The sequence below is a fragment of the Lactuca sativa genome, chromosome 2, assembly GCF_002870075.4.
Source record: "Lactuca sativa cultivar Salinas chromosome 2, Lsat_Salinas_v11, whole genome shotgun sequence".
Lineage (NCBI taxonomy): Eukaryota > Viridiplantae > Streptophyta > Magnoliopsida > Asterales > Asteraceae > Lactuca > Lactuca sativa.
The window spans coordinates 120707113-120721260 of record NC_056624.2 but is presented as its reverse complement, the minus strand read 5'-3'; the positions used below and the strand labels follow the sequence as shown (position 1 = coordinate 120721260).

At 33.7% G+C, this 14148-nt stretch overlaps 1 protein-coding gene across 3 annotated transcripts; it reads left to right on the top strand.

Moving 5' to 3' along the window:
- Positions 1-3096: 3096 nt before the first annotated feature.
- On the top strand, positions 3097-11782 carry LOC111887674 (protein PUTATIVE RECOMBINATION INITIATION DEFECT 1). Of its 3 annotated transcripts, none has more exons than XM_042899160.2 (9): positions 3097-3607; positions 4134-4243; positions 4334-4509; positions 4612-4917; positions 5008-5956; positions 6051-7061; positions 7136-7799; positions 7916-8026; positions 9760-11782. In XM_042899160.2, exons 1-9 carry the CDS (start codon positions 3152-3154, stop codon positions 9772-9774), a joined length of 3798 nt encoding a protein of 1265 aa, XP_042755094.1. In that variant the 5' UTR covers positions 3097-3151; the 3' UTR covers positions 9775-11782. The 3 variants fall into 3 exon arrangements, with proteins under 3 accessions (XP_042755094.1, XP_042755093.1, XP_023739621.1); XM_042899159.2 differs by lacking the exon at positions 9760-11782 and adding an exon at positions 9180-9397; XM_023883853.3 differs by lacking the exon at positions 9760-11782 and having other exon boundaries at positions 7916-8163.
- Positions 11783-14148: the final 2366 nt, after the last annotated feature.

Sequence of the window (14148 nt, the reverse complement as noted above, 5' to 3'; positions counted from 1 at the left end):
TGACTTTAACCCGAAGTTTGATCATGGTTGATGATGGGATATTTTGGGCCATGTTAGGACTTTTGGATTGTAGGTTTGGGCCTTAGTATTGAGCCACACTAGATAAGGAGTAAAATGGTCTTTTTACCCTAAGTATGGATTGAAGGATATAGACGCGATTCCGATTGTTAATTGGGTATTATTGATATTGATAGTTCGGAGGATTGGCTGTCCAGATGTCAGAGATTTATTCGTAGGCTCAGATGTCGAGGTGAGTCTCCTCACTGTACTTTGGGTCGAAGGCACCAATGTCGGTCTATTTGGCTTATGTATTATAGAAAGACCATGGGGTGTCCCTTGTCATCTGTATGAAAGACCCGGAGATGGCTCTTGGAAAATCTGTATGCAAGACCAAGGTATGGACTCTAACAATTAAGTAGATAAGTAGTTGTAGATTGTATACTAGCTGTATTTGTGATACTTGCATGGAAGACCAGGAGGTGACTCCTGGCACTTGTCTATAAGACCCAAGGTTTTGGTCTTCGGTCTGGCAAGGAAAGACCATGATACTGCTTGTGACACAATGGCAAGACTATGATTGGCACATAGCACCTCCTATTGCATGTCTGATATGTATGGCTCGTATGTTATGTATGGTATGTGGAATTTTGGGGAACTCACTAAGCTTTGTGCTTATAGTTTGTGGTTTATGGTTTCAGGTACTTTCGGTTCGAAAGGGAAGGGTCCGACTTGATCGCAGCGCATACACTCGTGTTTTCCGCATCCAATGATAATGTGATCGTACTCTGATAATTGTTTTAAATACTTTTAAATGGTTGAATAAAGGATAAATGAATGTTTTGGTTATATTCAAAATAAATTTTTTATCCTCGTAATTTGGGACGTTACAGTAAGTGTCATTATATTCTGTTTATTTCTTGAGTTTTTGTATGAATATCATGTTGCTTTTATTGTAGGAGTTTTATAATACGAGAGACTATATGAATGTTATTATAAACAAACAAAAGCCGGAAATAATAAGTAAAGTCTTATAGCCTAATGAGCGTTCTTATTACGTTAGAATTTATAACAACCTTCTTGTATTTACAAATTCATAGCTTTCTTATTTGTGTTTACATCTATCAACTCTTATTTTGTCCACTAACTAACATTTGTTGTTACTTTGTTACCTTAAGTGTGAGTCTGGATAAATGATGTTTAAAAAATATTAAAAAATTTATGTTTAAAAATTATTAAAAAAATGACTACGATCTTGGTGGAATTAACGGAAAAATAAACAAGGGCAAACTTGTAAAAATTTCAACACTTAATGGACAAAGGCTCATTTCCATGATTCTATCCTTTAATATAAATATTTTTAATTTTTTTTAGCTAACACTTTACCTTGAAAAATTATCCATTATAACATTGTACTTCCGTTATTAACTTCAGGAAATTTACACATTTATAGTAGTAAAAGTTAATTTTGCATCCTACGGAAGTGTAATGCTATAAAAAAACAAATAAATAAAAGTGCATTGCTATTTTATGCATTTAATCTTCTTAATTTTAAAAGAAACTATAATAGTAAAACATTTTAAAACTTCATCAACTTCTTATTTGTTGATTCAGTTGCATAGAAAATATCTGCACCAACTTCATTAACGACCACCCACCAATAAAAAAGAGATAGTATATTCATGCAATAATCTTGTTTTTTTTCCTGATAGCTATATATTCCAAAGAGATTTGGATCCATGTGTTATATGGATCCCTTGGAAGCACCTCTGTTATGATGAATTTTAGTGTTTTTCTGCTACATTAAACCCCTGCATCAATGTTTTTGTTGGTGATTATTTTTATTCAGTTCATGGAGAAAGAAAGCAACTTACAAGTGTTCTAACATGTTGCAGGTTCATATCATTCATTTTTATTCCTAATACGTGGAGACATTAGTTGAATCAACTCTGCATAAGAAGTTTAACCTTTCCTATGTTGTGTGCTAAACAAACATTTAGAAACACCAAAGCCAAATTCCTAATGTATCAAAACATTATCTAAATTTCCCTTCTATATAATGCATCACAACACTTCTATATAATAAATAACAACATTGGGTTGCCCTTAAGATTTTCCTAGTATATAATAAAAAAATCCATACCACTAACCACCCCATTACCATCAGCCACAATTACTAATTACCATCAACCACCACCATTGTCATCAATTAACAACAATCGTCACTGCATCACCCATTACCATCACTAATCAACACCAATCACCACAACATCAACAAACCAATACCACGTCACTAAATCACAACCACTTACTACCATCATCATCAATCAACACCAATCCGCCACTACCGCCATCTACCTACCACCAAAAACAAACTACACATTATCACCATCACCAACACATTTGCCAACCATCACCCCTCCAACTACCTACAGTCGAAAACAACCACAACAACCATCACCACCTCTACCAATTTCAAATCCATAAAACCCCTAAACCTAAATGAGAAAGAAAACTATATATTCTAAATTAAATGAAAAACAACAAATGAAAGAGGAATGATGACATCATGATCGTAGCTACATTAGAGAAAGATTAGTGGGGCTCACGACATAGATGGAGGTGAGAAAGATCAACCTCCTCTATACCATATACCATATTTATGAGAGAGACGACAGAGAGACATGGGAAAGACAAAGTCGTAGGGATGCGAAGAAAGAGATGTCGAAGGCAAGAGGGAGAGAGATGTTGGAGGCAAGTGTGACTATGTGAGAAATGATGGAGCTGAGAGTGAGTGTGGAGTTGAAGTTGTTGTTTCCAATAATTTACAAAAATAGTCCTTACATTATCAACATAATGTCAAAATAATTAGGAAAAAGATTATAATTCTCATTTTACAGGCATTTGACAGATGAGAAACCACAAAGTCTGGCTCAGGGACCACCTGTACAACTTTTGGAAACCATAAGGATTATAAATATCAAAAACTAAAAAATGGACTCAAAAATGCCTATTGGTTTAAACTACAAGGAACAAATTGTAATTTACTCTGAAACCAATTAGCACGACCTTAGCTCCCCGCCCAAAATTTGAAGTCAGTCAAGTCACCACCAAAATTTCGCAGAGTCGGTCACCCAGGAAAAAAAACTATACGATGCACTACATCGGCTCCGATCATCATCAACGGTCAGACTCCGATCAACAACTCCGGGACCGGCAATACTTAACATGCTCACAAGGCCATACTTCGTCTCTGATACTGCAAACCTTAGAAGGCGGATCCATCTGCTTAGTCTGTCTATCCAATCTTATCTCAAATCCTAATTCCCCTACCATTCACGTCTCTTACGCCCTCTCTCAGCTCTCTCAGGCCATCTCTCAACCTCCTTTCCTCCATAATCTCCTCACTTTCCATCCTCATTTTCTCGTTTCTCCTCTCATAACTGCCCTTTCTTCTTTGGAAGACGAGCCCCTCGCCAAACAGACGATTGATTTGATTTCCGAATTGTGCAGCTCTGGTGATTCTTCAATTTACAGTGAGTTTGTTGCTAGGGTTTCGGATCGATTGTCTTCTGGTTCCTTAGCTTGGAGCAGGCGTCAAATATATATGGTAATTGTCCTCTGGGTTGTTACTTGACCCATTTTTGTTCTTCTGATGGACGTCATTTAGGTATTTGAACATATCTTAGGATACTGAACTTTAGCAAATTCAGCTGGTTTCTGTTTCTTTCTCAGTTTAATATGACTGTTCCAAAAACGAAAATGATGGTTTGTGTTAGTTGTTGTTAGTCTACATTTATCTGCGCTATGATCCATTCACCCACTATAATGTAGCTTAAATGCTTCCTTCTCCTGCAAATTGTTCACTTGTGTGATTTCAGACCAACAAAGTAGTGATTAGAAACTATTACCACAAAATAATATCACCTTGTCTACTTAATGTCAACTAGAGTCATACCATATAGATAGGGTACCTGAGGTGGAATTCAAACTCAATGTTTTTACTTTTTAGATAATTTCTAACAGTCAAAGTTAGTTTTCTTTGGTGATTAGCCCCTTCATGTTTTCTTTTTGGCTTTTCCTGGAGACTTTACAATTACTTGGCCTGATTTTCAGCTAACATTTTCAAGCTTTAGCTACACTGCTTAGGTGTTCTATTGGACAATCAGAAGAATGATCCATACACCCATATCAAAGAAAGAGATGAGCTTATTCTGAACCTAGTAACAGGTCTTCAGTTGCCTAGGTAACATTTGGAGTGAACATAATTATTGTATATATGCACATAGTTCAGCTTGATTCATCCTTATGAGCTGTTTTTTTTTCTTGAATGCAGTGAAGAGATCCAAGGCGAGATCCTATTTGTTCTTTACAAAATATGTGGCATCCAACAAGCTTTCAAAGCTAATAGCAATGTTGATGTCTTATATGTCCATTCTTCAAAGATCTTACATTTGGCATTAGAAGTCCTCTTGAAGACCCAACGAGATGATGTTCGCTTGAACTGTGTAGGTCTGTCAATACTCCATACTTCTCTGAAACTCTTCTTTATCTATTTATCAAGAATCATTTTATCTCGCATCAATTAACATTTTATCTTTTACTTCTACAAAGCGCTATTATCCGTGCTTACACGCAAAGGGTTCTTCGAAAATGCATTCGAAAATGAAGAAACCGAATACCCTGAAGCAGACAACTCCATGGAAACAACTGACCATGAACAAGAAAAAACTCCTCTGAATCTCTTGTTTGCAGAAGCCATAAAAGCACCTCTTCTTTCTTCAGATTGTGAAGTTCAAACTGCCACATTGGATTTAATTGTCCTGTACTTGTCTTATGGAGGTGTTTCAAGAAAAGATGTCCAAGTTCTAGTTGAGGAGAACATTGCTGACTATGTCTTTGAAATTTTAAGATTGTTGGGTATGTTCAACATACTTTTATCTACTCAATTCAACAAAGAAAACATTTAGAAATAATTTTGGCCTTTTGGGTCTATTTCTGTGTTTACAGGGTGCAAAAAAGATTCTCTTGTCAGCTTATCCCTACAAGTTCTTGATCTCATGTCAGTAGCAGAGGAGGCTTTCAAACAAAGACTTGCTATTGGTTTCACAACTCTTATTCCTGTTCTTCATCATGTTGCTGAAGTCCCTTTTCATCCTGCTCAATCTCAATCACTAAAACTTATATCAGAATGCATTTCAAATTGTCCTGGAATCATTTCAAGTTTCAACAATGAAGAAATCAGTCTTATAATGTCAGGGATGCTGAAGAGACATGTTGATGGGGATGCCAACATGCTTCCAGAAACATTCACCCTGGTATGCTCACTCCTTGTAGCTCTCATTAAGTCTCCATCTTGTCATGGACCTCTTAATATTCCCAAATCACTACAACACATATCAAGATACACCATTGCAATTTGCTTGAGCTTTTATGGGGAAGATTCTAGTCAAATGCTACACTCACTTTACTTACTAAAAGAAACATATGAATACAGTTTACAAGGGAATTACACAGAGTTACGTGACTGTATATTAGACATATGTGAAACCAATCTTTTGCCTTGGGTTTCCATGAACATTAATGAGATCGATGAGGATATAACTTTAGGTGTTCTTGAGATTTTTCACTCGATACTGACTCACTCTGAATTCCAACCTAAAGACTTTGTAGATGCTTTGGTTTCATCTTCTTGGTTTAGTTTTTTATTCGGATGTTTAGGGCTTTTTCCCACAGAGAAGATGAAATGGAGAGTTTATATCTTATTGGGATCTATCTTGAATGTGATTCTTGGAAATGAATGTGGGGAATACATCAAAGGTGTTGCTTTGCATCTCCCATCTGATCCTATTGATTTGTTGTTTCTTTTGGGGCAAAAGGGATCTCATAATCAACAAATTTTCTCTTGCCAATCTGCTGTTCTGTTGATTCTTTACACCAGCTCCTTGTATGATGACAGGTAAAACAAACAGCCTCCATTTTTACAAGTGTCATAATTAGTTCCATTTGGCATTGATTTGAATATTAATGGGAATTGTTATTAATTACTGAAGGCTTGCAGATGATAGGAAGGTGTTAGCTTCTTTGGAGCAATATATTTTACTCAACAAATCTCAGCTTTTGAATAATGGAGTTGTCAAACTCAAACCACTGATTTTGGAACTCCTTGTAAATCTTTATGGTCTTTATAGAGGTCTAGCCAAAGTAAGCTACCAAATACCATATAGCCCAGATGCCGAAAATACCCTTTTCCTTATTATCTCACAAAAACACATCCACTTTCTCTCTAGAAGAATCCACTCCACATCATTAAAATGGCTGTTTCAACAAGAAAGAATCTCTCAATATCTGTCTGATCAGATTCTAAGATGGTGTAGACGATATTTCATTTATGGAAACAACCAGATTCTTGTGTCGAATCATGACACAGTAAAATTCAGACAACTTGCTGAGCTGGCAGCATCTGAAGACAACTATGCAGCCAAATTACTTGTGTGTTTGTTGCGAGAGGTTGTTGAAGAAACCAGACAAGAAGATGATATTGTTTTATTGCTAAACATGATTTCATCAATCGTTGCTTTGTTTCCATCTTCTTCAAGGGAATTTTGCTTAAATGGAATATCCCCTGCAATCAAGTCTCTTTATTCCCAACATTCTTGTGGAGAGATATTAAATCTTACTTCTGAATTGGTTTTTACAATATTACATTCGATTGAACCGGAACCGGAATCGGAATCGGAATCACTTTCCGATGATGAAGCCTGGAATGGAATAGCAACAGAGCTGATACACTACTTGATCTCCACAATTACTAACAATGGGTTCACTCAAGAAGCTCTCCTTGTAATGGGGATTCTTTCTTTAATCTTGTATCACTCACTTCACCAAAACCTTCTAGAAGCATCCAAGACTATTCTTTTGAACACTCAATTGATCTCATTGGTTAACAAAATGATCCATGAAGCTTGTTTAAAAGGACCCGCATTAATTGATCATGATGAGGCAACACAAACCGGAGCAGGCCTCATTTTTTTGCTCTTTTTAAACTACTTTTCTCACAGAAGGTATATAATAATATAAACCTTCCTTTTGATTTAGCACTTATGTTTTTAACACACTTTAATTAGTTTTGTTTTAGTGTGCATGTTATTCTACCAGGGATTGAAGATGTAGAAAGCTTAGTTAACAGCGACAAGAAAACCCAACACTCATCATTATTCTATATCAACATTCATTCCCACGACTTATGCAGACTCTTACATTTCGGGTCAACTCCAGTCAAACTAATATCTTCATTCTGCCTACTCCAACTATTCCAAACAATCACACAACAAAAAACAAAATTGCTACTCAAAGATAATATACGTTCCATAACCTCGATCCTACAAGGCTTAATTTTCCACAGCGATGTTACAATCGCCATGAATTGTGGTCTCTGTATATCAATGGTGATCGATTGGGAAAAACAGGATGATACTGATACCCGATTTGTTGAAAAGGATAATTGGTGTCGATTAATAACCGAAGAACTGGTGATGAGTTTGGCTGTTCCAAATTTGGCGTCGAAATCGATCATGATTCATCACAAGCCGGCGGTTTATGTAGTCGCGTCGATGTTAGAATTGCAGAAAGTTCCATCTCCATGGATGTCGGATGTGTTTGATGATTCGTGTATAAATGGAATCATTCGAAACCTTTCGTCGAGTAACATAACACGTGAGATCGTGTTATTATTTCGACGACTTTTGCAATCGGGGTACCTTAACTCCAAGCATATCGCTTGCCTCAATCAGCTTTTCCAGGTATTTACAGTTTTACACTCTGTATTCAGGGCAAAATATAAAATTTTGGACCAATCCTGTAACAAACGGTATAGTACAGGGACCAAACTTGTAACTTAGTTACTCTTTTGTTGCAGGGTTGCAGGAAACGAGTTTACTCAGATGACACTGGAGATGCTGACACAGAAGAGAAGAAGAAGAAGAAGATGGTTGTTTTTGCAGAGGATCCAGCTGGACATGTTTATGAGGTACTCATTGACTTTATTTCACTTCATTCTCAATCATCTCCAAATGAAGGACTTCTACAAGAAATTGAACTTTTCTGCCAAACACAAACACCAATGGAAGTAGAATAATAAATCTAAAAACAATTATAGTAGTGTCATCGGTATACGAAACAGTTTTTGGATTTTTTTTTTTCTAAAAACAATGTAGGAAGTAGGAAGAAGGTACAATATTATACTAGTGTCATCAAGAAATTATACAAAAAAATCATATGAAACGCAAGAAATCTTGAAGATAACTACAATTATAAAATTTTAACTCGGGATTCTTTTAATATCTTCAACGTTGTTGACTTATAAGAAACCAAAATAAAATGCAAGAAATCTTTGAAAATAACATATACAAGAATGATTGGGATTCTATTAGTTTTTTATAAAAAAAGTTATGCAAGAGATCAAAGAATGTTATTATTTTACTTACTTGTAAAGTGATGTTTAAAAAGTTTGGTTAGATTATTTTACCTCATTATTAGATGTCTTTACTAGGTGTGAGACCCATGTATTACATGGGTTTAATTAAAAAAAATAAATATAAAATTTTAACAATTTGAAAAGTTTGAATTTATAAGAAAAATGAGAAAAATTTGAATTATTAAAATTAATGAGACTTTAATGTATTGAATACATTACATATATAAACTTTTTCTAATAAATACTTTACATATATATTACCTTACACATTAAATGTGGAATTTTAATTTAAAAAATGAAAAATACAATAAAATGACAAGTGGAAAATGGAAAATTTAAAAATTCTAGAAAATGTCATATGTTCAAATAAATGAAAAGATGACATGTGACAAAAAAACCTTCATTTATAATAGTAGATTTTATAAGCGTAGAAATGATATTGTAGCATGTCATTTTTTTGGATTATGTCCAAAAATGAATCTTTTTGTAAAAACCCTCTTATAACAGGGTTCCATTATGGTTTTGGTGTGTGACATTAACGCCGTTATATTTGGTCTGTTTAATCTTTGTAAAATGTCAATTTTACCCTTGATTTTTTATCCATCTTTCTCCAAAATCTTGTTACATTTTCCTGCCAACACACATTTTTGGTAATTAAGGCTCAACATTCACTTACCAAATGCTTGTATCCTTGTGTATCGGAAAGGTACCCCTCCCTCCAAGTGGTCGAATGTTCGAGTCTCATGATGGACAAAATGTTTAGATTTAATAAGGGGTACTATTAATGGGTGTGTGAGTTATCTGTTCTAAAAAACGGCTCAACATTTCCTTTCTTTGATCTTTTCGATTCTAAACATGTATTTTCACTAGGTGTGTGTTTAAAAATATACGAATCCGAAAATTTTGATATGAAATTATCCGAAATTGGATGCGTATTCATATAATTATTAGTTTTTTTTTTTGGAACCGGCAAATATATATAAAAAGAAACACCTCACATCAAGACGATGCAAGGGGGAAGTACAAAACAAAACAGGAAAGAAGAAAAGAACAAGAAAAAAGTTACAAACAGAGAAACGAACCAAGATTCCAAACTCTCAAATCCATATTTTTAAATGAACCTCTATGTTTACATCATAAGAAAGTTATTGATTTTATCTTCTCCACTATCTTCGCCGGTACAATAGGGATGTTTCTGAAAACCTTGTGGTTCCTATCATTCCATATACACCATAATCCTCCATATAAGATCACATTCAACATGCTTCTTTTCTTTTTGTATTTAGACCATCGAGATATGAAGAGTAACATATCTTTGACCGAATCAAATCCATCATGTGAAATTTCACACCAAGATAAGATCGAGTTCATGACAACCTTCGCCACTGGGCATAAGAGAAGGATGCAATTGCTCGTCTCTTCATCCAAGTTGTATGAACCACAAATGGTCGATGCCACTGGAACACCCCTTACTAACGAAACAGGTGATGAAATTTTGTCAAGCTTTGCTCTCCAGATAAAGCATAAGATCTTATTCGGTATTACTTTGCACCATTCAAACGGACCATCACAGACGATGTGACTCGCTATTTCAATCCGTTCACGTAACGATCTTACCGAAAAATGGTTATCAACCACAAAGTTAGAAGCCCAACAATCATCATTTTGGCTTTCCAATATACAATTTTCTTTGGAATCAATGTTGAATTTTTTTTAGCGCGGTTCTGATTTTGATTATATTTTTCCATACCCTCGATCTAGATCTCTTAAAAGCACTATATTTACAATTGATAACACCGGCCAATTTGACACCTACCACCACTCATTTAAATGTGATATTAATAATTTCATTTTTAAACTCCCATGTTTTTTTTTTTTTTTTTTTTTTTTTTTTTTTTTGTAAGGATTAGCTTTAGAAACAACTATCTTTGTTAATATATTAACAAATTTGTCATGTATGCATTTTTAAATAAACTATACTAACATTAATGTTAGTTGAATTTATATATAAAAACAAAAATTAAGGATTAAAATTTTCGGGTATCCGAAATGCTATCCGGATTTATATCATGGATTCTAATTGTAAAATCCACTACTCAGAATTTTTGGATATCTGAAATTCGTATATGATCCCCATATATATATTTCCTTGTGTCTGAGATCAAACTTGTCATACATACAAATACAAATGTACACTATGCCACCACTTAACTGGATTATATAATAGTTTAAATTCCCATAGACACTCGTGTTTATTCAAGATACACTAAATGGTTGGTGATACTAAAATCACCAACATACACCATGCCTACCCTAAAACGTTTAAGAAACCTGTGCTTTCCTTCCACATCTTTCGATATGAGACACTCCTAGTGTTCTTTTATTTACCATCCGGAAAATTTAGTTATATCAGACAATCATATATGTATTATTTCAACTGTCTTTTTAATTTATGTGACTATTCTATATAGAGGGTAATGTTAATACTTATATCTATAAATGGTAACATATCAACTTCTTTTGGAGTGTGATTTGTTTCTCTCCTTTTGGTTAGTAAAGATGCGGGGTAATCATAAGATTTTTAGATGTTTTCACAAATGACCGTATTGGCAGTTTCAATTATATTTTTATTCAGAGCAAGATACGGAGAAACTCATAACGTTTTCATTTGTTTTTAGTTTATGATCATGCATTGTATTTTATTTATCTTTGCATGAATTTGATTTGAGTTTAAATTATATTGGAAGTTTCAAGATACAGCGAAGTCTGTATGAAGTATGTATTTTCTTTATCTTTGTATGAAGTATTTATTTGAGTTTAAGTTGTATTGGAAGTTTGAACATGATTTGTATATTATGTTTATCGGCATAAAATTTGGAAGGTGTAAAAGTTTTATTATGTATTTTGATTATATGTGTGTGAGTTCCAAAAAGATTATTTGAATATTTGATAAAAAATCCATGTCATTCATAAGAGGTTTCATCTTTATGTATTGTTTGTTTTAAATGTCAAGTGTCAAAAGAATTCGGAAACAATGACTTAGAGTGAATTTATTAGAAGACTACTTTTGGAAGTCGTAAGAGTGGGACATATCATTTGATAATTTATACTATGGTTGTTTGATATGTAGATTGTCACCCCAAAGTTGTGTATTTAATTTTAAATAAGGTTTTAGATAAAACGGTATATTTGTAAACTCATGATTGTATGTCATAAAGTTGTAACAAAATAGCTTATAAATAATTAAAGTTTGGGGTGTCATAATTACCCTAGGTTCAAAGCCATATTTTTCAACTTATTCACTAAATAGAATTGTCTCACAGGGAGAAAGAACAAACAAATCTAGTACTCTATTGCGAGCAACACCATTTTCACACATCTAGGGATGACTTGTGTAATTCACATAAAGCTGGAAAAAAGATTCATGATAATAAAACATAGAAAGAACTTGTCGCAAACAATAGTTGTTGATATATATGTCTAAGTCACTCAGAATAGATTCTCATTTAAACACTAGAGGCAATTTCTATCAACTCATGTGGAAAAGAGTATTGAACTTTCGTTGTCTCTAATGTTAGCCTTTGTATTATATTGTAAGATCGATTTGGTAACACAAATAAATACCTAACTTAGGATCAGGAAATACATATACATATAGTACACATACCCATTGTAAGAGAAATTTGCATTCATTGGACCTTTTCCCTTTGAATTAAAGTGAATTGGTCTCCATTTGCTACAAGTTTAGTATAAAACAAACATCAAAATGGTTTTTAGTAGTGAATGACAGTAAAATCAAAGTAGATATGTGTGTGTGTGTTTAGATCTTTCCGCTCTTTCCATAAACCCATCATGGATATTCATCAGAGAAACTTGAATAGCAATTTTGTCAATGAGTACTAAAAGGAAGACGATTTGAATTTTGAATTTGATTTTACGTCAACTTTCATCAATAGGGGGAATTAGACCTACACATGGATGAGATAGGGTCATGTAAAGGAGGTTCTAAAAAAAGTCTGCATCAAATAGTCGTAAATATTTGATTTGATGAATAGTCACAGTTATAAATTTCATGAAAACCAAGTTATTATGGACAAGCATCTCAAGATAGGGTTTCTAGCATAAAGAATAAAAGAAGGTTAGCACTAATCTCCATGTCTGCTAAGTTTTTAAAATCCTATATGCCCTGAAGTAGATCTTTTCACATGATCATTTGCAACAATACAAGGAAATGAGAAAAGATAAATGGACTCTATAACACATAATCGTGATAATACATACAAGAAATACCTTGGGGTGACGCAAACTAAATTTAACAAAACATAATTAACCGATTGTTAAATGTCAAGAAGATATATGTGCATAAGGTCCACAGAGATGTAAGATTTATTATCATTAATGTTAAAAACACACAACTAACAATGCATCTATTATCCATTTAAATTAACTTTTATCAAATTCACCAAATCTGCAAATCTCATCCTCCTCTACTGTGTTGTTTTTCATCATCTTCATCCTCGATTCATGTCATTAACTAGTACAATCCGACCTACCAAGCAAAATAGTGTTTCCACGTACGAATTCACAGTGGAGAAACTCCTTATCCTATCAATCTTAAGAGTATTCAAGTGTTGTGAGTTGGGCTCATATACATCAATTTCAAGTTCTTCATAATATAATATTTCACTTCCACTTGCGTTATGGTTGTGCCATTCTTCTTGAGTCCTAGTTCCTTAATAGACGTTCCATATTCTGGTACAATAATGTTGAATAGCTTTGTAAATGATTTTTGAACACCATTATTCTCCATAGGAGTGAGCATTTGGACATGTGGACCGGACCGGACCAAACCGAACCGTTTTTTGGACCCCCGGACGGTTCTCGGTTCTATGATTTGAGCAAAATTGATCCGGTTTTTTTACCGGTCCAGTCCGGCCGGTTTTGAGTAAAAACCGGTTTTGGACCAGTTTATTTTAAAAAAAAATTGTACTCTCTAAAATTGTTTAAACAAACATATCTCATTCGTTTTAATTCGGATTGACATGCGGTTTTTTCCAACATGCAATTTAGAGCTTGTAGATGATTTTAGACTATAATTTTGTTGTTTTTGGTGCTGTATTCGACGAGTTACAATCGTTCAAAGATGAGATATCAAAGCTAAAATATTTTAGCTTTTCAGCAAGAAATTTAAACTTTTGTATTCTGTGACGTTCTTTGAAAAAACATATCTCATTCGTTTTAATTTGGATTGACATGTGTTTTTTTTCAAAATGTAATTTAGAGCTTATAGTTGATTTTAGACTATTTGGTGTTATATTCTATGAGTTACAATCCTTCACAGATGAAATATCAATGCTGAAATATTTCAGTTTAGCAGCAAGAAATTTAATTTTTGTATTCTGTGAAATTCTTTAAACAGACATATCTCATTCGTTTTATGTCGGACTGACATGCGGTTTTTTCCAATGTATAATTTAGAGTTTTTAGTTGAATTTAGACTATAATTTTGTTGTTTTTGGTATTACATTCAATGAGTTACAATCCTTCAAAGTTAGGATATCAAAGCTAAAATATTTTACTTTTTCAATTATTACTTTTTATTAAATACGAACAACATTTTCATTTTGTGTTTATGTAGAGATTGCACAAGCCTTAACATGTTAGATTTAGATAAT